The following is a 27,066-nucleotide window of genomic DNA, read 5'->3' on the forward strand; positions in this document are numbered from 1 at the left end:
CCCACGGTGCTGACAGTGCCAACTGGTTTCTGCCTTTGTCCACCAGCCTGGCCCAGGGAGGCTCTGGCCGTGTCTAGGTGGGCTCTGGACAGGCCCGTGGCAGTCACGGCCCATATTGGCCACGACCCCGTCCTGGCTGGCCATGATGGTCATGGCCTGGGTTGGCCACAAGCAGGTCCCAGTTGTCCACAGCCCAGGTTGGCCGTTTCCCAGGTCCCCCAAAGACATGTTGTCTGATCCCTCTCTAAAAGACTGGCTCTTTCTTTCTTTCTGCGGTCTCAACATTTTGCTCCAGTGACAAAAAAAAACCACCATCCATTTTGTGTTTGTTCGAATGATGACAAACTTCCTTTATTCCTTGGAAAGAGGGAAAAAAAAACAACACAACACATCATTTTGCTCATGAGAAAAGCCACGCGCATGGCTCATGGCCACATGTGGATCTGCTCTTAACCTCTTCCAGTTGAACCGACTGAAAATGTACCTCGTCTTGTTGATGTGGGACAAATTCAATCTAATAATGACTGCCCCAAGGATAGCAGAAGCCCTTCACCATGAGCCCACCACCTCACGGGAGGTGGTGTCACGGAGAATGGCCACCAAAAGCCACTTATAGTGATGGGCAGATGAGCAGCTCCTCCTTGCCTGCATCCTCACACTATGGCATCAAGGTGCTCTGTGTTAGTAAGAACCCTGTGTGTCAGTTTCATTATGGCTGGGTTGCTGCTGGACTTCTACTTGGGATGAATTTTGTTCTTTTTTTATATGTTAACCTACGAAGCCAAGCGTCTCCTCCCAAGGCAGTCTATGCAGGTAGGTGGTACTGCCCTGAGCATCACTGGGGTGCCATAGAACAATGGACAAAACCTGGCCCATCTCCATCCCCCACAAATAGGGATGAAAGGGTTTAGGGCCATCCAGCACCGGGGGAGCCATCCTGCTGTACCCTCACTATATTTTTTTCCAATGACTCGCATCTGACCTTTCAAACACCTGTTCAGCCTAAAACAGCTAAAAATACCCACCAAACTTTGCATCTGATTTTCATATTGCAACAAAGGTCACTGTTTCCAGTGGGTTGACTTACATTTCTGATGGGATGCTCGAGCCCTGGGTGCTCTGATTGTTTTGCCACGGATGTGCATCCTGGAGCCCTGGACATTAGGTGGGATTTCCCAGTCTTCCCCAGCACTTCCCCAACAGCTCCTGGATCGGTATGGATGTGGTGGGACTGGCTGCACCTGTATGGTGTGACAAAACCGATTTCCTTCTATTGCTGGGCTCCTTAGAGTCCCAGCTCCAGCACAAAAGCCACCGAGCTCACGCTCCCCTGCCTGCCCCAACAGCCCCGTCCTGAGCTGCAATTTCTCAGCAGCTTCAGCCCAAGGACACACAAATCCCACCAGCACCGAAGGAACAGTGTGGGAGTTTCTCCTGCCCGGTGTTTTGATGGGCTCATCTTTTAATGCTGTCGGGAGTGCACGGGGGAGCCTTTGCTGCCCGGCCGCGTGGGCTGCCGCTAATTAAACCGCACTTTCTCTCGGTGTGATTCCCAACATCACACGAGGAATGGAAACTTTTTGACAAAGGCATCGGTTTAATTAGGGAGAAAATGTTTGAAGGCGACGCGATGTCAGCTCCCGAAGGGGGGGCAGGAGATGGCGGGCAGCAAAATGCCACCTCCCCAGCCGTGCACCAGCACCGCCGATGCCTCTCTAATTGGCTCCAGTTTGCACATCTGCGTTGGCGCTGGGCTCAGCCCAGAGAAAGGTGAAAATAAATGGTTGGATTTCTTTCTTTCTGCTCTTTTTTTTTTTTTTTCTGTATGAGAGCAGCTGGCAGCACGCAGCCCCCCTGCTCCCTTGGGACACCCAGCCCAGTGCTGGGTCGTGGGGCTGCGTCGCAGCGTCACGGCGAGGTGATGGCTGCAAAAATGCGAGCAGAGGGATGTGGCCTTATCCCTCACATGTGAAAGATGGGTTTCTAAGCTCAGTTGTTAGTGCTGGCTCCAGCCCCGTCCTTGGGATCCAGGTGGTGGCACCGCCGATGGTGCCTCAAAGTGATGGAGAATGGTCCAGTGTCCCTAAGCTGTTCAGAAGTGATGGCTTAAATCTGTGTTGTTGAATGCTGGGGAGCCCAGGGGAAATGCTGCTCCCCCGATCTCTCTAAAACCAGCTCTGAAGAGCAGCTCTGGGAGAAGGCCTCTCCTGACCATGTGAACATGGTGCTGGCTCCAATGGATGCATTCAGAGCATCTCCTCAGGCACGTCCCTCAAGAAAAGGCAACACCATAGAGGCGGGGTGTGGGGCGGCCACCGAGCCCTGCTGCCAGCCGGGGAACGCTGCGAGTGAGCATCAGCATTCAAATGACTTATTGGCAGAAATGGGTTTAAAAATAGGTTTTTATGATAAACAAACTAACCTCATACAGGAAGTGAGCTGCAAATACTAAAAAACTCGTATCGTGTGAGGGAGCTGGTAGAGCATAAGTCTGCCCTGCAAAAAAAAAAAAGAGAGAGAAAAAAAAGGAAAAAAAAAAGGAAAATAAGGCGTTTTAAAACATTTTGCAAACTTTCCTGTGGGTTTCTCCTTTTTTTTTTTGGGGGGGGGGGGGGGGGGGGGCTGCCCAGAGGAAGTGAGTTGGCATAGGAAAAGGTGGATGGGAACAAGGGCTGCTCCCAGAGCTAACAGAGCAGGGGTGCCGGGCTCATGCTCACCCCCCCCCCAAAAAAAAATACAAACGTGGGGTTGGGACACCAACCCATTGCTGACACTGTGCTCCTGCGTGCCCCGGAGCACTGTCTGGAGGGACAAAGCCCAAACCTGGCCCCAGGGTGATCCTTGGCTCACATGCATCCCATCCATATGCACGGCACTGATGGGGAGGGAAAAAGGAGAAAAACCACAGAAACCAAGCAGTGCAATGCGGTGCTGGGTGCTGCGTGCCGAGAGAAGCTCTGGTTTCTCACAGCCCTTTTATTTCTTAGGGAAAACAGCAAGGAGGCAAACACCCCGCTGGTGCTGCAGGAGCTGCCTTGTGTGGGGTGATGGGGACAGGCAGTGGGGTTTCTGCCCTCCATGTGCACCCCAAAGCAGAGCCAAGCCTCGGTGATGCACAGCCAGCTTCGAGTGATGAACCAACCCGGTGTTTCAATGCCTTTGGGCTTTAAAAGGCGGCTGCTGCTGCTGCTGAAAAGGTTAAGCAGTTTTCCTACCGAAACCCGAGTGTGGGCTGTGAAAGAACATGTTAATGAAGAAAATTTCCCCAGGGCTGCTCTTTTATTATCACCAAAGCCATCAAGTTTCAGTTTGAGTTATTTGTATTTATTTATAAAAAGAAAAAAAAAACACAAAACGAAGATTAAAAAAGTAGAACGAAAACAAAAAAAAACCCTCATCCTAATTTCTGCGCTCAACCTGATTTATGAATACGAAGGAAACTCCCCTCCTGCAGGTAGCTGCAGCCCTTCGGGATGAAAAACCCTCCTGCACCTCAGCACAGAGGTTTTGCTTCCTCCACACACACCCCACCTCAGCTCTGCGGGGCTGAAACGATTACATTCACTACGAAAATGTTGCTGTGAGATTCGGGTGCTCGCAGGGAGAAAGCAGCCTCCCCCCCCACCCACAATAGCACCACTGTGTCCCAAGGCAGGGGCTGCCTGCAAATCAAACACGGGAAGTGCCACCTCCCCCCAAACCACTGCCAGGGCTGCAGGGCATGGGGAAGGGGCTGCATCCCCCAGCACCGCTGCCCATGGCCCTTGGGTTGTGAGACATTAACCAGGGAGCACTGATGTTTTCTGTCTCTGTGTTTTCACTCCCATCGCCAGGGACCTGGTTAGAAAACACAAAAAAGCCCTTCAGTGGTCTCACCGCCTTTAACGCGTTGTTTTTCTACGTATTTTATGTTGTTGGCTTTTGTTATCAGTCTCATCTGCAATTTGTGGCCAATTCTGTCATGCTTTAGGCAGACATCTTGTTCCCAAAACTGTTTGCAACCTTTCAGCTACAGTACAGCGGCGAACACGGCTGCGGAGCAACGAGAAAAGGGACACATTTAACCCCCAAATCACCCCTGTGTTGGAGCCACTCTCCGCACAGGGTGGGCAACATGGGGGCAGCTCCAGCCTGGTACAATGGCCCCTCTAGCTGCCGTGACACTGGCAGGGCCGGCACGATGCCCGTGCCCAGTGCTGCCAACCCATGACACGAGGCATCTCATCCCCACACCACCGATGGGGTCCTGGGGGAGGCACGAGGTGCCGGGGCGTCCCACGGGGCCGCACTGAGCCCCCCACGCTCTCTCCATCCCGATGCCTCAAACCATTCAATCACTCGAGCGCTCATTTACCACCGAAAACAAACGCCGCCAACCCGGCGCGTATTCCATATTAATATCGAAACCAAAAAGCAAATTAATACCGCAGAAATCAAGGTATTTAAAACTAAAATGAAAGGCACGTCGGGGAGGGCCGGCAGACCGTGGGCCTCAGCCCCACGCCCACCCGGGCGGCCTCAGGTGTGGGCTCAGCTCTGCCGCATCACGCTGCCGCCCGTGGCTGAACGAACACTGTCGTGCGGGGCAGGAAGGGCGCGTGGTTGGGCCCCACGCGGCACAGATGAACCGGGAGCGAGGGGCCGCATTCCCAGCCGTCCCCGTGGCCCCGACGGCCGCCGATCACGGGGGTTTTTCCCACCCCGCCACCCACGGCGTACCGTGGGCATGACACACGCCGAAAGCCCGCTCTCCTTCCTGGCCCTGTTGCCGCCGCTTCTCCGCCTCCCGCTACCCCGAGCCCACAACGGTTTCCGCGAAAGGGCCGGCGGCAGCGGTGGCCGCTGGACGAGGGGCGACGGCCACAATTTCAGCCCCTCGGCTCAGGGGCACCGCGTGGCTCTTCCACCCCGGGGGTCCCTGCGGGGGTACCCCGCCGCCGCCGCCCCGCACACGCCGCGCTCACGGCCCCACGAGCCCCCACCCGCGGTCCCGCGGCCGTGGCACGCGTGGGCGGTGCCGTGGCCCCCGGTGGCCCCCGGCAACAGGATTTTGTGCACTGAAATGGAGTGAAAAATAAGCGTGCCGCGGGTCTCCTGACGCCGACTGCACTTCCTGTGACTCCGCGCGGCTCGGCGCCTTTCGGACTGATCCTTCCTCTATTTTATCGGCCGCCAGGGATGGTAGCGTGCTCCCGGTGCCACCAAGCCGGAGCAGGGCACACGTCGAGGGCTGGAAGCCGAGCAGCACGCTGCTCCGCGTCCCACAGACCGCATCCCCGTGCACGGTGCTCCCCACGTCCACGCTGGGAGCAGGGAGCTCAACGCGTGCGGTAGCCCCGCTGCTATTTGGTGCTCGGCGACGGAGGGCACCCGCGCAGGCAGCGAGGTTTGCAAAATCCTTCTCGTTTGACTCATGTGGAAAGAGCGAAACACCAAAGGGTTGTCCTGAAAGCGGGCCGCACTTTTACTGCGCGGCTGACCACATCTGAGGAAAGCAGAATTTCGGACAGATTCAGAACAGCCATTTTCAGGCTGCTTTGGGCTCTGCTGCCGTTTGCAGCCCTCGCTCGGGATCCAGCTCCTTTTGCTCTCGTGTCATCCGCACCACCCGACGGCGGTGCGGAGGAACGGGGATGCCAGCAGGAGCCGCCTGAAAAACGGCCCCGGGACGTTCCGTGTTGCGTTAGCAATTGCCTCTGCGGCGATTAAGCAGAAAAGAAAAAGCCAGAACTACCACGCGGGCACTGCTACAAAACGCCGAGGGCTATTCGCTGCCGCCGAGCATCGAATGAAAGTGGAACCCAGGGAGAAGAAAAGCAGAGCTTTCAGGGCGAGGGGGAGTGGGAAATCCCGGCCGTGAAGTACATAGGAAATAACATCCCCGGCTCTGCGTTTGGGGAAATGTCCCCAGGTACGGCACGGCCGCCGGGCGCCTCGAGCATCGCTGCGCGGCTCAGCCGCGAGATGCCAATCGTGTCATCAAAGCCAGCTGAAAACAAAACTGAGAAGCTGCTTGTGGTTTTACGATGAGCACTGGCATAAAAATATAGCGATTTTAAACGCCTTCGGCGCGCCGTGAGGAGACGCGGGGGGGGGGGGGGTTGTTCGCGATGTTCCCGACCACGAGAGAGGTTTGGCCGTGGAGCTGGACAGCTTTTTGCTGCCCTCTCCTCTCCCTAAAGGCAGGTACAGGGCCATCGCGGCCACCAGCGGGTGAGGAATTAAAATCACAGGACCATTAAGATTGGAAAAGGTCCCAGAGTCCAAACGGAGCCCTCCCCACTTGCCCACGTCCCTCAGTGCCGCATCCCCGCGGCTCTGCAGCACCTCCAGGGACGGTGTCCCCACCACTTCCTTCCATCCCATCCCCTAAAAGCAGGGCTCAGACAACAGAAAGGAGACGGCAAGGTGCCGGAGCCGTCCCGGGTCGTGCAAACGCAGCGTGTATCCCTTCCCCGGCGTTTTGGGGAGGTGCTGCCCCGGCTGCGGTGCTCACAGCCCGGCGTTTCCTTTCAGCAGAGCCCGTTCCCTCATTTCTGAGTCATTTGGAGATATAAGCTCGGAAAACACCCCCTGCTTTCAGCGCACAAATTAAGGCAGGGATCGCCCAGCAGCGGGTGCCAGCCCTTCTCTCACGTTAACACACGTCAGACTGTTTCTGTACACACGAAGCGCCGATGGCCAGGCCGGTAAGCGGAGTGGAAAGCGCTTTTGGAAAGCAGAAAATCAGCCGAAAAATGGAGCAAAAGGTGCCCAACTTCGAAGCCCCACAGCGGGGGGGTGGGGGGGGGGGGGGGAAGGCAGCACCCACGCCCGCAATAGGGGGAGATGAGCGCGGCCATACCGCGGTGCCTCGGCGCACCGTCGGGAACGGGGTGGGTGAGCGGGGTGCCGAGCCCCGGAGAAGTGCCCTGAAACACTCATTTCAGACAAGTGTATGCAAATAGACGGTATATAAGGCTAAACCCTCCCACTTGGGGTCAAACCACATCCCATTATAGAGCGACTCTGCGCCGAGCGGGGCCGCGCCGAGGGCTCCCCGGCTTCTCCATTTTGCAACGGCGGGGCCCCAGCGGCTGGGAGCGGGCGGGGGCCACCCCATCCCCTTCAGGATAGCCCTTCCCGAGTGCATAGGGTGGTAAATCATAGGGTCCTTAAAGCCGGAAAAGACCACTGGGGTCATCCGGCGCAGCCGTCTGCCCACCCCCACCGCGCCCCTCAACCGCCCGCACAGATTTGGGGATGTTTGCCCCAGCTGCGCCAACCAAACGGGATCGGAGAGAGTGGCGGGGGGAACTACTGCGGGCTCGCAGCTCGCAGAGGAGAACAGCTCCCTCCCCTTATACAGCAACAGGGATTGCACCGCCTCGCGCAGCGCATAGGGGTGAAGCCCATCCCCCACACCCTCCCAGCCCACCCACCCCCACCCCCACCAGCAGCCCGGCCTTGGCCCGCGGGCTCCCCCCGCTGCCAGGAAAGCGCATCTCATCTCCCGCAGAGCCCTTTTCCCATCCAACCGTCCGTCAGAACACGCGTGCACGAGAAAACGGACGCGCCGGCAGATATCCGTGTCCAACAGCACGGAGGCAAGGGAACGAGGCGAAGGAGGAGAGCTCGTTTCCCAACCCACGTTCCGCCCCCCCCCAAAAAGGGCGATGCGATGCTCATCCTGCGGGGTCCGGCCCCACCGCATCACCCCGGGCCCACGAGGCGACGCGTGGAGGGGACGGGCCACGCGGGGACGAGAAGCGCGGAGCGGAGCGGTGCTCCCAGCCCCGATGCCTGCGTGGGGAGTCAAGAAGGGTCTCGCCGAGGGATGGCCACGAAGGAGTCCCGCAGCTCAGCTCGCTGACTCATTTTTGGCCGCCTGGGGAGGTGCAGCACCTCTCGCCTCCGCCCGCTCAGTTCCCTGGGGTTTTCCCTCTCCCCTCGTTCGAGCAGGAGCTGAATTACCAAAAGCGGCCGTCACGTGGCAGACCCAGTTTCATTTACTGTAAGTGCACGGGCTCGAAAATCCTCCGGTTTCCCGCAGAACAGAAGAGCCGCACGCTGCCGGGGGACGCAGGAGGTAAGGGCTCCGCACCACGCTTTGGGTCCTCGCATCCCACTCACCTGAAGTTATTGCCCTCCGTGCCCCAGCTCCATGGGGCTGCAGTGCCGACCCACTGCTCCAGCCGGGAGGAACGCGCCGTCCATAGCGGGATGGGAAGCGGGATGCTGGGCGAGGAGGGCTGCCCTCACAGAGCGGCTTTCAGCAATCCACGCCACGCAGCCCACTCGTGCGAGCAGCGGGATGCTCCACGTGGCGGATTAGCAGCGCTGGACGTTGGATTCCGCCTGGGTTGCACGTGGAAATAACGGGGTTGGGGGCGGGGGGGATAGGATGCACCAGGGCAGCAGTATCCCTGTCCCACGCTGCATGGATCTGTCCCGTCCATCCCAAGTTCCTCTGCCCGAGGCTGAGAGCACGCGGGGTTTATAGGGAGGAGCGGGATGGGGCGGCTTTCCCACGGCCGCTGGCCAGCTACACCCATCAGGAAGCACGCGTGGTTTTTTTTCATCAGAAAAGTGCCTCCTCCATGGGAAACTGTGGGCTGGGACTGCCCAGCTGGGAGCAAGAGGCAGAAACGGGGATGGGAACCGGGCAAAATCTCTTGGCTTTTCAAATCCAGTGGGAAAACTCCCACGTGAGGTGAAAGCAGAGGCCCTACGAAGCCCTGGGAAAGGTCTCGTTTCCGAGGATTTGCAGTAAAACCCCGAGTAGGAGACAGAGGCCGCTCCCCCTCTTCCTCTCCTGCCTTTCTTAACGAGCGAGCCGTATTTTCTGCCATTCCAAATAAAGACCTATTAAACGCCAGGCGCCGAGGGGAGGAAAAGTTGCTGAGACCAGACTTTGTAGTGAAGAAAGAAAAAAGAAAAGAAATCCCAACCTCCTGCTACCTCCAGGAAGCATGGGGCTGGGAAGCCAGCACTTCGGGTGCGTGCGCTGTTGGCCACCAGCCCGGCGAGATGCACGCACTGCAGGTTTGGCTCTCTGGCTGCAGGAACGTGCACTTGCTGCCCGAGCAGCACCCGAGAGGAAGACGGAGCGAGATGAGGTTGTTCCCTCCTTCCTAATGGCTTCAAGATGAGGCTGGAAGCGCTGTGCTGCTTCGTGGCCAGCTTGGCTGCCGCTCAAGGGACAGACAGAGAGCCCCAAGGTGAACCTGGGAGCTGCTGCTGGCAGCATCCTAGCCCGGCACCTTCTGTGCCCCAGCATCACCCCAGAAAGCTGGCAGGTGGAAGAGGTCACCCCGCTAGCGTTGCTCCTGCAGCCCCTGGGGTGACAGCAGCTGAATGCCACAGGGCTGAGCCTCCTATCCCTTCCAGAGCGCGACGAGGTTAACACAGAGAAGTGAAATTTCACCACAGATGAAATGGTGCTGCTGTGGGCACGAGGAGGCAGAGCAGGGCATGAGGGCTGGGCAATGCCCCCAAGAGCCTCCCACCCCAAACATCACCACGAAAACTGAAGAAAAATCCGCACGGAAAGTGCTGCTCTTCTGGTAGAAATCCCCGACCCCCTCTGCCATGCAAGGTTGTGCTTTGCCCTGAGCTTAATGAAGAGAGAGGGTGGGTTCAGGAGAGAAGAGATTGTTGGGTTTTGGGGGTTTTTGGTTTTTCTTCTTTCCTAAAAGTTGAAGCAATAAGAAGCAGCCGCTGGAAAGCGTGCAGCAGGGGAAGCACTGGCGGTGTGCCCAGGAGGTGGGAAGAAATAAAACAGGACCTGGAGAAGGGAATATGTGGAAAGAGGAAAACCAAGAGAAGAAAATCCCAGGGGGAGAGTGGGGGGGAAATACAATAAATGAAAGAAATGAGAAAAGCGAGGGTGCACGTGCACCCTGCGTGGTGGCTGCAGTGCCACGCGTGCCCGGTGTGCACCTGCCTGCTCGTGGCACACAGATCAAGTGCTCAGTCACAGCTAAACCATGAAAGAAAAACCACAGCCACCTGAAGAGCCTCTGAGTCACTCCCCGGCTGCCACGCTGGGACATTCCTTCTGATCTCAGCAGCACCCATGGATGGCGGCCCTGGAGCATGGTGGCACTTGGGGCAGCGTGCTGGAGCAGGTGACAGTGTTTGTGCTCCCTCCTCCTGCTGCTTTCCCTTCTCTCTCACGGTGCAGTGCCCCCCAGTTTCTGCCCCACTGAGTGATTTCCACCTCTTCTGGTGACACAGTGTGGCAGTGGTGCCGACAGAGGTCACTGTTGCCAAGGAAGCATTGGGGCAACTGCACGCCACCCAAAAAGGGGAACTTTGGGGGGAAGGTGGCATCGATTGGGCCGGGCAGGTTTTGAAAAGGAACGTGCTGCAGTGGGGATGGGTGCAGGAAGGCAGGAGGAGGAGAGCCGAGGGGAAAGCTGTGCTCTGGGCATGCACGTGATAGCACTGGGTGGCACCGAGGGGGATGGGGACACTGCGTGTCCCGCTCCACTGCCATGTAGGGATTCAGATGTGATAAAGCACACACAGATGTTCAGAGCAGGGAATGTCCCTGTCATCACCCAGAACCCGTGCTCAAGAGCTGGTGGGCACACCATAACCTGCCCACGTACCATGGCTGTCAGCCCACAGCTTAAGACAGCCCGGCTGCAGTCCAGGTCCCGCCAGAAGTGGGAAGCAGTCAGGGCAAGAGCCCCAGCTGCCCCCACAGCACCCACTGAGCAGAGTGCTTGCAGTCTCAATGCACAGCATTCAAAACCACCTTCATCCCGTGCTCAGGGCAGAGCCCATCCCAAAGCAGCCAGCAGCAGCAGCAGCGAGAACCATACACACTGCAAAGACCATATAAACACACCTTTGCAATTTAACTTGCAGCACACACATGGCATTCAAGTGCAAACAAACGACCAGCAGGCCAAGTAGCTATGCTCAGCATTTTCAGTCTCTTGCAAAGCCAGCAAGCAGCATCTTACCCTGGGCAGCTGGTGGAGCAGGCACCGAGATGAGCGTGGCAGGGAGCGAGGCCGCTGTTCATAACGGGCGCCAGAGCTGCCGAGCTGAAACTCCCCCACTGCTCTGCCCAGATCATTGGTCCAGGTCGCGGCGGTGGCTGCTTTCAAATTCTGTTCAAAGCTTAAAAAGGAAACAGGAAGCCTCTCTGCTCTGCACAGCTCACACACACACAGCTCTCACACACACACACCCACCTTCCTGCACATAGCTCCCAGCTGTGCTGCCAGCACTGCGCTGGGCACGCCAGCATCTGCACTCTGCAGCTCCTTTCTCAGCTGAGTTCCCAAACACTTTTGCTTTTTGGGTTTGGTGCTGGTGCCCATATCCCAGCTAAAGCCTCATCTGTCCCATAGGACGGTGACAGAACGCTCCCCCAGGCTCCTATCAGACTTCTGTAAATCCAGAAGAGGACGTCAGCCTCCCGCAGACAGACATGAGCACACAAGGCAGAACCAAAACCAAGCAGCAGCTCCCAGTCTTTCCAATCCCAGCTAAGTCAGCCTGTGCACTAAGGGTTTCAAAAGCAACTAGAGTTTTCTGCACGGCTTGGGCTTGGCACATTAAGCCGCTGGTGGAAGTTTCAGCCCTGCCCTGGTGTCTCAGTATGTCTTTCTTCAGCTGCCACTGAGGCAGTGCCAGGTGCTGCTCCCCTCTCTCCCAAACGCAGATCCTCCATCTCCCCACACACTCCAGGGCACACCTGATTTCCTCCAGCATGTGCTGCTCCACTCAGCAGTGCACCGTGTCAGGCTTGTCTTCTTCTGCAGCCCCTGCTCTGACCCAGAGGCAGCAGCAGGAGCTGGAGGACAGGCAGCTCGGGTCACCAGGGGCAGCTCAAGGCCAACTGTTCTGAGTTTTGTGCTTTGTCCATCACGTTGGTTAACTTCCCTTGGAACAGAACACTATGATAGGTGGCATCCAAAGTTACATCAACTTCTGAACAGCTTAAAAAAAAAAAAAAGGGGGGCAGGAGATGGGATCTGTCATGGGCTGGAATGCAACTCTGCTACAGGACATCTTGAAGCCACTAACACCTCACTTACTACACAAAGGTTCTTTAGAAAAAAATTACAAACTTTCTAAGTGATTTTACAGCTTTTTCTTTCTTCATAATAACTCTTTAATTGTCATTCCTCCCTCCCTAAGACACTCTGGCTCCCCTAGGTGAGGGTTCGGAGAAAAGGGGAACAAGGTCACTGCAGAATGAGATCAAAGCAGAGATCTCAATACACAAGCCCAACAACTTGGCTCTGGCTGCTCTTCTAGAAGGAATCATTCAACCTCTGGCTGATTTTATTGGAGTAACTCCACCTGTTTTATGAAAAATTAAGTGCCTTGCCTGCCCTGAAACAAATACAGAGCCAGCCATGCTCCAAGTTCAGTGCACTGGGGAAATACATCAGGCATCACAGCACAGATGAAGGAAACACAAACGAATGCCCAATTATTTAAATTGTCTGTAAGTAGTTTCAGTTCTTGCCCAGACATAACGTAAGACAGTGGAGGCAGGTGTTTTCTCAGCAGCAAATGACTAATTGCAGAACAAAGGTTACAAAAGAAAAGAGATGTAAACAGTGCCATGTTGAGCATACTGCAGACAAGCTGAAGAAGAATAGTTTAGACCTAAAGAAACCTTACGCTTATAGAAGAGATCTACTGTAGCCTCTACAAGAGGAAAAAAGTGTCATGAATGAGACTGAAGGATCACGTCAGTTCTTGAAAAGCATACCTGGCAGGTAGCTTGCCTCCCCTTCCAGCCCGAGCCCCAAGAGGAAAATCAAGTTTGGCATCTTCTGGCCTGACAGCTACAGGACCTCACAGAAGCAGATTAAGATGCATGGCAAGCAAGGAAGCTATAAAAAATAGGAAGTTATATGGTTCCCAGCCAAGGACTCAGAGCAAAGTATGTACTTGAAAACAATCTTCAGTTATGAAAAGTAAATTTATTATTTGTTCACTTTTACACCATTTTTTATTCTTGTAACAATTTATATGCAACTCCTGGTCACAGTTATCACAACAAGGGGCAAGACTGAAGTTTGTTGTGTTCTGAAATAAAGTACATCTTTACCTGGATGTTTCTGAACAGCATGGAACAACCCCAGCTCTGTTGCTCAGTAACCTCATGTAAAATGAGCATACTCCACAGACTTCCATGCCAGAACTCTACAGCACCATGGACTGGGGATTTTTAAGCAGCACAGGAGCAAGCCTTAGTAAGGCACGAACCAGCACGTTCCACTGCTTGAACTTCAAAAGCATCTCAGAGAAGTTTGTGATTCCTAGAGAGATCACAAAGCAAGAAAGCAATCACATACTGGTGTAACACTTGCTCAGGAATGGAACTACCAAGAGAAGAAAGGGTCAGCATTCAGGGAGAGCTTCTGGAAACACACCACTAATTTTGCTGCAACACCTGATAAAAAGCAAGTTCTTGTAATAGAATTTTAAGGCATCCCAAATTTGATTAACATGTCACAAACTCGCAGAATGGGAGACTTGTAACAGGCAAAGACGACACAAAAACAGGATTTCCATCAAGGCCTAAGTAGCTAACCAGGCTCTTGACCAGAAAACACTTGAGATGAGACCCAGAAGCTTGTACTCACGAGGTGCTACCATCTGCACAGGACTCCAGTGCTGAGGGCTGTGACCTTCAGCAACATTCCTTTCATCACTGAGATGGTGACATTTGTTACACACCCCTGAGCAAGCCACAGAGTTCCTCAAACCAAATCAAAGCCCGCTTGCGTTTCTTTTGCAGCCTGAGAAACCAAGCCAGTCCTCAGGCAAGCAGAGGAGGACTGACACCTCCCCAGGTTGGACTCAGGGAGAGCAGAAGAAATGCTGCCTAAAGAAAGGATCCAGAATTTCTCTGGATCTCAAATCAGATTACCACTGGAATTCAAAAAGAGAATATGATCCCTGTGGCTAGGTACTTACAGGAAAGGACACTTAAGATACAGCTAGCCTAATAAAAAGAATGCTTACTCCTGTCACAGGCCACCTCATCTGGTTCTGCTGCCTGTGAGAATATCATTTTCTGCAGGTCTGGAGAAAACAAAGACTTTCATCTGCTGGCTTCTCTAGTCCTGCTTCAAGCCTTTAACTTCGGTGCCCAGATTCAAGGCAATTAACAAAGAATAAAAATTGATGTTAATGGCTTTTGGAGAAGCACAGTCACATAACAGATATCCAAATACATGTGCCCACCCAAGTTCAGCACGTCCTCCAGCTTTACCTTCCAGGCCTCCAGCTGCCAGCTGCCCAGGCATTGGGACAGAGTGGTAAACAAGGAAGCACGCCAGCATGTTCTGTTGGGATTCCTCCGTAGGCTGCCTGCTTAAGTAGGAACGCAGGGAGACATCCCCTCCAGCTGCAATGGATAAGACACACTGATGAAATCTGGGGAGCATGTGATGGTGGAAGAAAAGAGACAACAGTATTTCACCAGGAAGAGGCTGCTGAGAAGTCTCCAACTCCCCATAGGAGGTAGGCTAAGTGTTTTCTTAAAAACAAAACAAAAAACTCCTTCCTTCTGTTACAGCCAGCTTTTACCTACATCTTTCCTGTGTTCACCCCTCACTCTTGCTCCAGAAAATTATCTTAATGCAACATGAGGGTAGTGTAAAATCTGAGTCAGTAAAACTTCCCACACGGTATGGCCATCGTGCCTAATTCAGTGGATGCTTCACTCCAAACACACTAAACACGAGGTTGGTCACTCGTCACTCTACCTTAGTTTTGGCACCACAACCATACACAAGGAGATAACATTCATGCATATACAAACAGAAGTACTCAAGCAGAACAAAAATCAATAGTACAAATACTGTATTATTAGCTTCCTGCTAAAGGGGTGTACATATCGTTCAGCTTTGGAGACTTTCCAATTACAGAATCACTAGGAGGTCAAAGACCACTTCAGCATTTCTATTTTTGGTGTTAATATTTGAGAGATTAAGGGCTCAAATGGAAGAAAAATAAAGAACTATTCTGAGGGCAGTAGCTGGAGCTTATCGACTGTGCTTTATCAGTCAAACTGATTACAGTAACTGAGTTTTTCCCAGACAGACTTCCAGAGTCATGCTGAAGAAAGCCTAAGCAATAAGCTGGTAGGCAAGAGATGAAAGAAACTGTTACAAAGCAGTCATATGTGAGCAGGACTTCAGTCCTGTGTGAAATGCATTACTGAAGGCTTCCCTTCAATTCTAAAACCCATCCTTTTTGCCTCAGATATATAACACACGATCCTCAGGCTATAATACATGGCAAACAAGTTGTATGCCTAACATCCGTTGTCTTCTGTTACCACTTTTCAGCACTTTTAGGCAAAAGTCTCCCTTAACCAGCAAGATGAGAACACTGAATTGTGACCACAGCTGTTGCATTGAAGTCAGTTCTCTTTACCTTGAAGCCACTGATCCAGAGCTTTATCAATAGTGCACTTCATCACAGGCAGAAATTCAGAGTTCATGAAGAGTCCTCGGTTTGGATTCCTGCTTGTCCTCCCCTGGTGACACCTGGAATTGAAGAACTCTAACACCAGCTTTATCTGCCCCAGCTCAAACGTCTCGGACATTTCTCCTCTCTCCAGTCTCCTCACAGCCTGGAAGAGGGAAATACAAAGCAACAGTGAGAATGGGAACTTAATGAAGGAAGAAAAGGAACCCTAAAAACCCCTCTCTCCCAAGGCTCCCCTTCTCAGCACGTACTCAGCTCACCTCATTGTGTAATTATAGTTTTTACAGCCTTAAACTATTTTCTCATTTGTGTTTAAAATCACCACTCTCTTCCTATAAGTTCACCAACACAACCCCCATTCTTCATCTCCTTAGAAGTGTATGCAATAAACATTCTTTTGCCAAATAGCAGTTTAAAGAAGACAGTAACAATTGAAGTATTTACTTCACCTGATCTATTGCTATATATGTGGGCAGCATCTCTGGTTTTTCTTGGGTAACACACTCATAGAGAATTGAAGAGAAAAAATCCAGCATTTCCTGTTTCTGATAAAACACACATTTTACAAAGTGCACATGCTAGGTACAATTTATTTCAGGTTCTTACACTGCTCCAATTTCCTTCCAATAAAGTCAACCCCCATGCTGATGTCCCACAAACCAGGGAGAGCTGGACAGTGCTATGTAGCTTGCTTTCCTTCTCCTGATTATTAGAGCTAGGCATAACACAGCTATATTTTACTTCCTCCCTTAGGCTTTGTGCAGAGAAATACAGAGCTCACTTCTGCAGTGACTCTACCTAAATGCTGCAGGACACTGGGCTCTCAGGATTTGTTTAATGCATTCTGCAATGAACACATCACAACTGTTGGTGAGTTTTTGTAGCTTAACCAACTCTGAGGTTGCACACTGAAGAGTCAGCACTATTTTGCACCTTTGCACTACAAAGCAGCCCTCAGAAAACTCCTGAAGGACTAAATTTTGTTCCTCACAGTTTAACAGACTTCTTCCCACCTTTGGTTCATGAAAAAGGAAGCACACTAGTTCACACGTACACATCATACCTGGCCCATGTTCACAGTTGGTTTGCAAAAATACTCAGCAAACAGTAACAGAGCAGGATCGGATGTGAAAGCTGAAATATCTTCTGGCTACAAAACAAATTTAAATCAACTCTTAAAACGAACTGTTTGGTTTCATCAGACAAATGAAATAGTGATTTATATGCATCTTTTCCTTCCCCAGTATACAAGAGAGAACACTGCAACCTAAGAAAAGCATGTATCCATCCAGCATTTCTGTGACAAATACACATCTGCATGGCTGCTGTTGGCCTAAGCTCATCGCATGCCCTGTGAAAGCCACCAGACTCCTCCTCCCTTGAGGGAAACAAATGACTTTAGCACTCATAGCCTGGTGGCAGTGCTACCTGCTGCTACACAGCCCAAACCTGCTGTGCTTCCCTTGGTCCTTCCAGAGGTGGCATTCTCAGCTCCTCATGGCCTGTCCTCAGATGCTCCTCTGAGGTGACATCTCCTTACTGCCAGATCTCTTTTTAACAAAGTTTTATGAGCTTTCGTTTCTACATGCCATGCTGCCTGCTTAAAGAAGTCTTCATGCTGTTCTGTATGAGCCAGAGCAATGGGATGGCAGTGGTCCCCCAAGGATCAGTCCTGGGTCTGATGCTCAACATCTTAATGAATAACACAGATGATGGAATTGAGTACACCCTCCGCAAGTTTGCAGATGACTCCAAGCTGAGCAGCACAGTTGATACATTGGAGGGGAGGGAAAGGAAGCTGTCCAGAGGAACCTGGACAGGCTCGAGAAGTGGGCTCGTGTGAACCTACTGAGGTTCAACAAGGCCAAGTGCAAGGTGCTGCATTTGGACCAGGGCAGTCCCAGGTATTTATACAGACTAGGGGAAGAACTCCTGGAGAGCAGCCCTGTAGAAAAGGGCCTGGGGGTCCTGGTGGATGAGAAGCTGGATGTGAGTCAGTGGCTTGCAGTTGCAACCTGGAGGGCCAACTGTATCCTGGTTTGCATTACAAAAGGGGTGGCCAGCAGGGAGAGGGAGGTGATTGTCACTCTCTACTCAGATCTTGTGAGGCCCCATCTGGGCCTCCAGCACAAGAAAGACACAGATCTTGGAATGGGTCCAGAGGAGGGCCACTAAAATGATCAGAGGGCTAGAGCACCTCTCCAATGAGAAAAGGTTGAGGAAACTGGGCTTGTTCAGCTCAGAGAAGAGAAGGCTCTGGGGAGACCTCATAGTGGCCTTCCAGCACTTGAAGGGGGCACATAAACAGGAGGGTGAACAACTGTTTATACAGGTTGACAATGACAGAAACAAGGGGGAATGGTTTTAATTTAAGACGGGAGATTTAGGTTAGATGTTAGGAAGTTTTTCACTCAAAGGGTGGTGATGCACTGGAGCAGGTTGCCCAGAGAGATTGTGATGCCTCATCCCTAGAGGCATTCAAGGTAAGGCTGGATGTGGCTCTGGGCAGCCTGCTCTAGTGGTTGGCAATCCTGCCTATGGCAGGGGGCTTGAAACTAGATGATCCTTGAGGCCCTTTTCAACCCAGGCAATTCTATGATACCTTGAATGACCGAGCTTCATTTCCATGAGTGATAGTCTGTGCTGAAAAACTGCGCCAGCCCATGGGGTCCTCCTTGTAGGAGAGCTGCCCAGCTCTCAGCTTCACGTATAAGACACCACCCTTTGAAAGAATTGATCTGAAAGAACAACAGTAGTGCTTACTTTACATTGTCAAATGCACACAGTGAGGCTGACCTGCAAAATAAACATGAACTCGACAGCTCACATATAACATACCCACTTATGCTTTCCTTGATTATTTAAACTTGCATAAACATAGAAACACTGGTATCTTCCAGGGCAGGCTGCTATTAAATGGTGATGTGGTGGCAGGCAATGGTGATGAAGACAGGGCAAGCTCTGCTGATACAAGGAGTGTAACCTTCTGAAGTGGGTTTCTGTTAGGCTTTTACAGGATGAGTTCAGCACCAAGGAAAACACATAGCAGTGACAAGACAGATGGCAGAGTCAAAGCATCTGGAGTCCCAGAGAGCAGACAGAGCCAAAAGCAGCAAGCTCCTCAGCCACCCGTGCTGCTCTCTGCTGTGGCAGCACTGGCAGGCTCATTGTTGGCAAACAAGCACTGAAGTATGAGCAGTCTCTGCAGAAAGACAAAGCTGTGTTCTGCCAGCTCTGGTGCAGCAGATGAGTCAGGATGTCTGCTGACCTGGAGGACTCTGCACTCTGCATCAGTTCTGTCTGTTATCACTAAAGGCGCAGTCCAACAGCCACAGCATTGTAATATCCAATTTAATCTCAATGGTGGCATTTAATGTAACTAGAACAACTATGCTGCTGATGAAAGATGCAGCTGGCTCTTTCTGGGCTACTCACAGTGACAAGCTACACTGTAGGCTGCTAAAAAGCACTAAGTGAGAATGATTTTACTCAGAGATACTGTATTCCGGTAAGATTTCTGTTTTTCACAGCTGCCCAATGGAGAGTTAAAAATGCAGAAAGCAGTACTTTGTATACTTCACATAACATCAGAGAAATTGCATCTCACAAAGCGGTAACTGCTGGCTAATTACTGTATCAACAGCCTGGGAAACATGACATCACAACAACTCAAAACTAAACTAAAACCATGAGATTCAGATGGTTTCTGGTGCTGCTAAATCCCACTACCAATATCTGTGGTTTTTACTATCAGGTTTTCCCCTGACCTGTTTTTGCATGAATTATTCTCATCAACAGGTGAAACCAACTACGCAGTTTCTTTCTTCACTTTAAAGCACCATCAAATGCACAACAGCAAAACGATCAATACCAGACTACTTTGCAAACCGTAGGTGTTACAAGTATGGAAGTTTGTGGAGGTTTTTTCTTTCCCTTTTTCATTTTATTTCATTTTGGAAAAAAAAATACTACAAGGTTATTATTCACTTAAGCATTACAAATGATACTCACTTGAGGTGATTTGTTTCATTGCTGAGATCTATTAGCAGTTCCCAGTACCGTGGTCCCTTCACTCTGATCTGTTGATATAAGCACTTTTATTATTAGGCAGAACCAGAACCATAAAAGTAAGGGTTTTCTACATAAGTCTGAAGATCTTTCTCTGCCCTTACAAGGGGAAATTACCTGTTATCCTGCTACCCACTCTAAAAACATGAAAGAGGGCTCTAGCTTTGTCTCTTGTGCAGTGAAGCTTTTGGCATGGGGAAATCCCTGCTACATCACATCTTGAAAGCGTGACAGCCACAACCAGAGAGAAGCATGTGCCACGAGACAGCACATGCAATTCACAGTGCCAACTGCCTTCAGAGCCACTGCTATAGGAGAGCACTGTCCAGAGCTTGGCCAGTGTTGGACGTGGGATCAAAGAAACTTCAAGTGTCCCGCACCACGGGCAGCACAAAACCCAGGTGATTACATTCCCCATTAAATAGAGACTTCTTTTACCTGCTTCAGTAAGTGAAGCTCTGGAAGAAGTGTGGGTGCCATCATTTCCTCGGTGGTTTCTGCATACCACTGCGTGCCCTTCAAAATCCCATCAGAATTTCACAAATTAGTAAAGCTCACTTTCATGTGAAAAGAAAGAAAACGTGCTTCTCACAACACAGTTGCAGAGGTCAGTCAGTTTTTGTTGCTGGACTCTGAGTAAATACACAGCTTAACATTGCCTTTAACATTACAAACATAAGCCTGAACTAGAGAGATACTTCTCACAGAAGCATCCCCACACACAAGGCACACTCAACTGAAATCCAAAAGCTTGAGGAGGAAACCATTTAAGAACAGGGCTATACTTCGACAGCAAGGAACAGAACTTCATCATCTTTGCCAGACCCACAGAGGATCTGCACTACAACATTTCTCCCCTAAAATCTTAGGGACTGTTTCTTCAGGTTTTTCTCAAGCACCACCCATATCACATTAATCTGTATGAGAATAAACAGGGCAGAAGGCATTCTTCCCCAGAAGGCAGATCATGTGAAGAGAGACACCAAGTTGCCAGCTTCAGCAGAATTAGAAGACAGCTGTTAAACCCACAAACGGCTCCAACCACTTCTGTGTCTTTGGAAAGACGAGAACTATGACTCTGGGTCAGTTATGACACACTTGAAGACTTTGTGGTGCTTTTTATTTGTCCTGTATTCTTCTCTCAAGGTGTCATCAAAGCACATGTAACATGTGAGTGGGTTGAACATAAGCCCGATTCTTTAAGCAAATAATTGAAGGGTTATCTCCACCACAACTTGAAAACAAACCCAAAACTGCATGCCACAACAATGAAAACAGCAGAGCTTTGGTGTATCAGAGTTTTCAGTTGCCTCCCACACCTCCTCAAACGCCTTCACTCCTTACCTTGAATGTAACCTCAATCAGTGCATAACAAGGAGTGTTTGAGTCCACATCGACAGGTATTAAGAGCCTTGGATCTGCTGCCAGCACATACAAGTGCCGCAGAGCCTGAAGATGATACCTGTGTGGGAACAGGAAACTCAAGACATGCAATACAGATACAGAATAATCCCAAATATTTAACTGCACACAGTTCTGTAACTACATTAGAAATAGAGTAGCCAGCAGGAGCAGGGAGGTGATCATCCCCCTGTACTCAGCTCTGGTGCGGCCGCACCTCGAGTACTGTGTTCAGTTTTGGGCCCCTCACTACAAGAAGGACATTGAGGCCCTGGAGCGTGTTCAGAGAAGGGCAACAAAACTGGTGAGGGGTCTGGAGCACAAGTCTTATGAGGAGCGGCTGAGGGAGCTGGGATTGTTTAGTCTGGAGAAGAGGAGGCTCAGAGGAGACCTTATTGCACTCTACCACTTCCTGAAGGGGGGTTGTGGTGAGGAGGGGGTGGGCCTCATCTCCCTGATAAATAATGACAGGATGAGAGGGAATGACCACAAGTTGTGCTGGGGAAGATTTAGATGAGATTTGAGGAAAAAATTTTTCTCTGAAAGAGTGGTCAGGCACTGGGATGGCCTGCCTAGCGAGGTGGGTGAGGCACCATCCCTAGTGCTGTTCAAGAAGCGTTTAGATGAAGTGCTAAGGGATTTGATTTAGTAGTTCAGTGGGTAGGGATGGTGATAGGAGGATGGTTGGACTAGATGATCTTGTAGGTCCTTTCCAACCTAATGTATCTATGAATCTACATACAGCTGTCAAAGGAACCAAGTGAAATCTGAAGTAATTTAGTAGGTTTTAAAGACTTCCTTAAAGTAGTATGCTTCAGCTAACAAGACAGGACTTCATGAATTTTAACTAGAACAGATTAAGAATCACAAATGGACAGATCTTGCATGACTGTTTTTTTTTGCTGAGCAAGCTGGAACAGACAAGTCATAGTAGCACAAGGTAGAGGCCTCAGGAAACCTGCTTGTATTTCCTCACTGATCAAAGATCAGAGCCATCACTTATTTTCTGTGTTTATGTTTCTGCAGGAGGAGACCCTCCAAAAAAATAGCTACGTGGTCCCTATATAAACATTCTAGAGAGTCATAGAACCGCCAAGGTTGGAAAAGACCTACAAGATCATCCAGTCCAACTGCCCACCTATCACCAATATTTCTCACTAAACCATGTTCCTCAACACAATGTTTAAATGTTCCATGAATACCTTCAGGGTCAGTGACTCCACCACCTCCCTGTGCAGCTCATTCCAGTGCCTGACCACTCTCTCAGAGAAATATTTCCTAACATCCAGTCTGAATCTCCCCTGGCACAACTTGAAGCCACTCCTTCTCATCCTATCCATAGTTATAGGAGAGAAGAGGCTCACTACAACCTCCCTTCAGGTTGTTATAGAAAACAATAGGGTCTCCCCAAGCCTCCTCTTCTCCAGACTGAACAATCCCAGCTCCCTCAGCTGCTCCTCATAAGACTTATGCTCCAGATCCCTTACTAACTTTGTTGCCCTTCTCTGGACACACACCAGGGCCTCAATGTCTTTCTTGGAGCGAGGGGCCCCAAAACTGAATACAGTACTCAAGAGGTAGCCTCACCAGTTCTGAGCACAGGGTCACCCAGCTCCTGCTGGAAACACTATTTCTGGTACAAGCCAGGATGCCATTGGCCTTCTTGGCCACCTGGGCACACTGCTAGCTCATGTTCAGCTGAGCATCAACCAATACCCCAACGCCCATTTCCTCTGCACAGCCTTCCAGGCACCCTGCCCCAGGCCTGTAGCATTGCCTGGGATTGTTGTGGCCAAAATGCAGGACCCAGCTCTTGGTCTTGTTGAACCTCACCCCACTGGCTTCAGCACAGCTATCCAGGCCATCCAGATCCCTCTGTAGGGCCTCCTCTACCCCCAGGCAGATCAGCACTTCCAGACAACTTGATGCCATCTGCAAACTGACTGAGGGTGCACTCGCTGCTCTCATCCAGGTCATCAATAAAGATACTGAAGAGGACAGGCCCCAGTACCACCCCCTGGGGAACACCACTCATGACCGGTTGCCAGCTAGATTTAACTCCACTCACCATCACTCTCTGGGCCTGGCTGTCCAGCCAGCTCCTTACCCAGCCAACAGTGTGCCTGTTCAAGCCACAGGCTGCAGCTTCTGCAGTAGAATACTGTGGAAGACAGTGTCAAAGGCTTTGCTGAAGTCCAGGTAGACTACATCAGCCAGGCAGGTCACTACATCATAGAAGGAGATCAGGTTGGATCAGCCCTTCATGAACCCATGCTGGCTGGGCCTGATCCCCTGGTAGTCCCTCACATGCTGCATGTGATCTCCCTCAAGACAACCTGCTCCATAACCTTCCCTGGCAGTGAAGTCAGGCTAACAGGCCTGTAGTTCCCCAGATCCACCTTACAATCCTTCTTTAAGATGGGAGTCACATTGGCAAGCTTCCATTCTTCTGGGACCTCACCAGTCAACCAGAAGCACTGATAGGTGATGGAAAGCAACTTGGCTATCACCTCTATCAGTTACCCCAGCACTCTCAGGTGAATCTCATCCAGCCCCACACACCTGTGGCAGTCCAGTTGGAGTAATAGGTCTCTGACTGAATTGTGGGGGGTTTATTCTGCTCCCCAGCCAAGACTTCCAGGTCAGAGAGTGGAGAACCCTGAGGATAACTGGTCTGGTTTTTAAACACAGACATAAAGAAGGCATTGAGATCCTCAGCCTCTTCCTTATCCTCAGTGGTCACATTCCCATCCGCATCCAGTAAAGAATGGAGATCCTCCTTGGTCTTTCTCTTACTGTTGATATATTTGTAAAAAGAGTTCCTTGTCCTCTATTACCCCATTGGCCAAGTTGAGATCAAGCTGAGCTTTTGCCTTTCTAATTTTCCCTCCACACATCTTAACAACTTCTTTGTACTCTTTCTGAGTTACCGATCCCCTCTTCCACAGGAGATAGATTCTTGTTTTCTTTTGGAGCCTCAAGAAAAGGTCCATGTTCATCCATGCCACCATGCCAGTCTTCTTCCCCACTATTTTATTTTGTAGCTCAGGGGAACAGCCTGCTCCTGCACCTTTAAAAGACTTCCTTCTTGAAGAGTGAATAGCATATGTCAGGGAAGTTGAAGTTCCCCACAAGGACAATGGCTGGTGATGACAGCCTCTGCTGGCTGCTCGTAGAACACCTCATCTGTCTCTTCATCCTGGTTAGGAGGTCTAGTACAGATCCCCACCTTGTCAGCCCTTCCCCTGATCCTTCTTACCCATAGAGATTCAACCTTATCATCCCCAGTAAACACGGGATTTTTCCATGTAACCTCTCTACTGAAGGAGATTACTTAGCCTGAAAGTTAAGAAAATATGAAACTTTAAGGAAACAAACTATGCAAACCCTTACCTATTGTCTGTGCTGTGAACAGGAAAGTGAGGATACAGAGCACAAAGGAGAGCAGCAATTGAAGAATTTGAAGTGCTCAATGAATACCTGTTGAAAAACATTTTCTATTAGTTTTAGTGCTAACAAACACTTGCCACTACCACAGAAGTTCAAAACATTTTGGTCTTCTGCAAGAGGGAAGGACAATAGCAAAGTACAGACAAGGAATTTATGAGTGAGTTCCCATTAAAAAAAAAAAAAAGTAAATTGTGCATTGCTCCAGCTTCTGCAGAAAAGGGGGAGAGAAGAAAAATGACCTTCAGAAATGGCAAGTTACCTTCCTCCTCCCAGAAAGAGGAGCCCCAAAGCCATGTGGTGAGCCAGATGGAATCCGTAGTTCATCTCTCCACCAGTCTTCTTGTGCATGAAACGGCAAAGCTGAAGAACTTTCAAGTTTCCAGAGCCAGCCACCACCATTGCAAGAGACAGCAGCAAGACGCTCAGGCACGTTTCCAGATTATAGTGACCTATCTTCACATAGAGCAGGGAAGGTGTCATTACAGTTCTGTGGTCAAATGCACACTTCTGATCTGTCTAATATGCTGCTCTCTACCCCAGATTTTGAAAACCACATTCCACAGAAAGAGGGAGAGTGCAGAAACAGTGAAGTTCTTAATAATGATTCACAATACTGCTACAGTCCATAATAAGTCTGTAATAGACACAAGTAAAAGTTTCAGTGAGGGTAATCAAAAGAAGACTTGGAAAAACTTACTATAGAAGCTGTTGGTGCTGATAAACTCTTCAGGAAATCTGTTGCATATTTGTCCTGGGAAGAAAAGAAATGCATACTAAATAGGCATACAAAAGCCACAGCACCATAGATTCAAGGTGAAAAAATCCAACTTCTTACCAAGCAGTTAAATGCTGCTTTATTTTCTGAGCCAGCGAATCGAAATCCCAGTGACAAACATGCCCCAGCAATGATGTAGACATGTGCCTGCCTAATCAACAACATAAACAGGAATTGAGTAAGCTTTCCTCTTTTTTATTAATCTGAGTACGCATCACAAGCTCTCAGAATAAAAGATAAAAGAAAGAAAGACAGATCCTCTCTGTTACAGAAAACAATAGATTTCCTAAATACCAAGGGAAGTATTTATTTGATACTGATATAACTTCAAATGTTCAGCTGCATTTTTTCAGAAGTAGAATTTGGCTTTGTAAAATTTTCTTTTATCTGCAATTCATTTTTCAAGTTACTTACATCAGTGTTTCTAAACTCAGGTCTTCAGATGAAGGTAGCTCTGTTGCATGAAGAGGTATGCTGTTCTCTCTTATGATCTATTAAAAAAAGCATAAAAATGAATAGAGGGGAACCTCTCTAAGCCCTCTAGCCATCAAGTGTTCACACATGATACAAAACAGGTCTGTTTCAAAAGGAGCACAAAAGATAGCTTTTCTCTGACATGCTATTGCTCCATTGTATTGCTGATCCAGAAAGCACACTTTTTAATGTATGTATATCTGGTTTCCTCAGATACTTCTAAAACAATGGCACTATTATGTCAGAAGTGTGATAGTGCTCTATGTACTCAATAATCAGAGAAAACAGAACAGATTAAGACCTCTGAAGTTCATCTCCATGAAGTATTTCTGAAATATATAATCTGATTTGATCTCAGAAATATCATGCTACATATCCTGAAATATGGTTGATCCTCCTGTTGAAAAGCTTTGCACCCTATTTATTTGGTCATTGTGGAGGAAGGTTCAACCCATTTCTCCCTCTGGCACCATTGTCTTAAAGAGTTCCATCCCATCAGACTAAAGGGGATATGAGTTGAAGAATCCTATGTAACCATCATCTCTGTTACATGAACAAACTTAAAACGTGTTTTGGTTATACACTTGGGCCAAAAACACTTAACACACGTCAGAGGATGGGAAGTCTAGCTGTCTTTGGTCCAAGTCCATGCTCAAAGAAAAGCCATCATTTGCTCAGGTTATCTCATCAAATTTCACTTTGAATAATCTCAAAGATAGAGGTTCTGGGCTTTACTCCCAATGTCTGACCACTCCCCTTTGCAAACATTGTTTCCTTACAATATAGCAGGAATTCCCACATTGCAATTTGTGTCTGTTACATTCACCTTTTCTGCCTCTCCTCCCTGGCCTTAGTGTGATAAGAGTTAACTGTTAGCCCAGTTAACTGTTAGCCCAGCCCGCAGACTCTCTTAAGACAATTTATGTCTCCCATATCAAGAAAATGCAGAAATTAACATACACTTCATTGTGCAGCTCACGTAACTGAGGATGTTCACATGCACAAGTCAGCAAGACACTGGGAAGTATAGATACCTACTTGAGGCACATTGCTATCAACCCACTCAGAACTGGGCACGATGTCATCCCACAAGATCAGGCATCGAGCTAAGGTCTAAGAAAGTGACAAAGCCAAAAGGTAAAGAAGAAAAATAAAGATTAATGTTAGTTTTTAATATATTACATGCATTCAGAAATGCAGCTACCCATTAGCAGCTCCATTGTGGTTTCTAAACTTTTTTCAACATGAGCAAATAACTTGGGAAAAGCTACCAAACAATTACTTTGATTTATTCTGCTTGAGATGTATCCTTTAAGTGTTTCTCACCAAACTCTGCGTCTCTCTAGCACAGTGTGAGAAGCAAGCAGACACCATCTGAAGGTACAATTCCAGCTGACAATAACAGAGCAGTTATCTATAAGAAAGGATTCTGCATGACA

The 27,066-nt window shown here is 49.9% G+C and overlaps 1 protein-coding gene and 1 long non-coding RNA gene across 4 annotated transcripts in view; both read right to left on the reverse strand.

The window, feature by feature from the left end:
• Nucleotides 1-669: 669 nt before the first annotated feature.
• On the reverse strand, nt 670-11,102 carry LOC136050468 (uncharacterized). Its single transcript, XR_010622389.1, has 3 exons — nt 10,956-11,102; nt 2,423-2,496; nt 670-1,241 (listed from the first exon to the last, which is right to left on the reverse strand). It is a non-coding gene; the product is annotated as an uncharacterized LOC136050468 (long non-coding RNA).
• Nucleotides 11,103-12,969: 1,867 nt separating this feature from the next.
• Nucleotides 12,970-27,066, reverse strand: part of ANAPC1 (anaphase promoting complex subunit 1) — a 274,849-nt gene continuing 260,752 nt past the window's right edge. For all 3 annotated transcript variants that reach the window (XM_065739490.1, XM_065739489.1, XM_065739488.1), the window contains 15 exons: nt 26,666-26,740; nt 25,568-25,644; nt 25,214-25,304; nt 25,076-25,129; nt 24,638-24,831; nt 24,322-24,408; nt 20,872-20,989; nt 19,966-20,043; nt 19,471-19,538; nt 18,062-18,197; nt 16,523-16,609; nt 15,909-16,004; nt 15,406-15,604; nt 14,237-14,371; nt 12,970-13,277 (listed from right to left, as the gene is read on the reverse strand). In XM_065739490.1, the coding sequence (XP_065595562.1) occupies nt 13,162-13,277; nt 14,237-14,371; nt 15,406-15,604; nt 15,909-16,004; nt 16,523-16,609; nt 18,062-18,197; nt 19,471-19,538; nt 19,966-20,043; nt 20,872-20,989; nt 24,322-24,408; nt 24,638-24,831; nt 25,076-25,129; nt 25,214-25,304; nt 25,568-25,644; nt 26,666-26,740 (1,611 nt within the window). In that variant the 3' untranslated portion in view covers nt 12,970-13,161. The remainder of the gene's footprint in view (nt 13,278-14,236; nt 14,372-15,405; nt 15,605-15,908; nt 16,005-16,522; nt 16,610-18,061; nt 18,198-19,470; nt 19,539-19,965; nt 20,044-20,871; nt 20,990-24,321; nt 24,409-24,637; nt 24,832-25,075; nt 25,130-25,213; nt 25,305-25,567; nt 25,645-26,665; nt 26,741-27,066) is intronic.

This window comes from Cyrtonyx montezumae, unplaced genomic scaffold, assembly GCF_038088225.1.
Source record: "Cyrtonyx montezumae isolate F1298 unplaced genomic scaffold, pur_monq_1.0 scaffold_24, whole genome shotgun sequence".
Taxonomy (NCBI): Eukaryota; Metazoa; Chordata; class Aves; order Galliformes; family Odontophoridae; genus Cyrtonyx; species Cyrtonyx montezumae.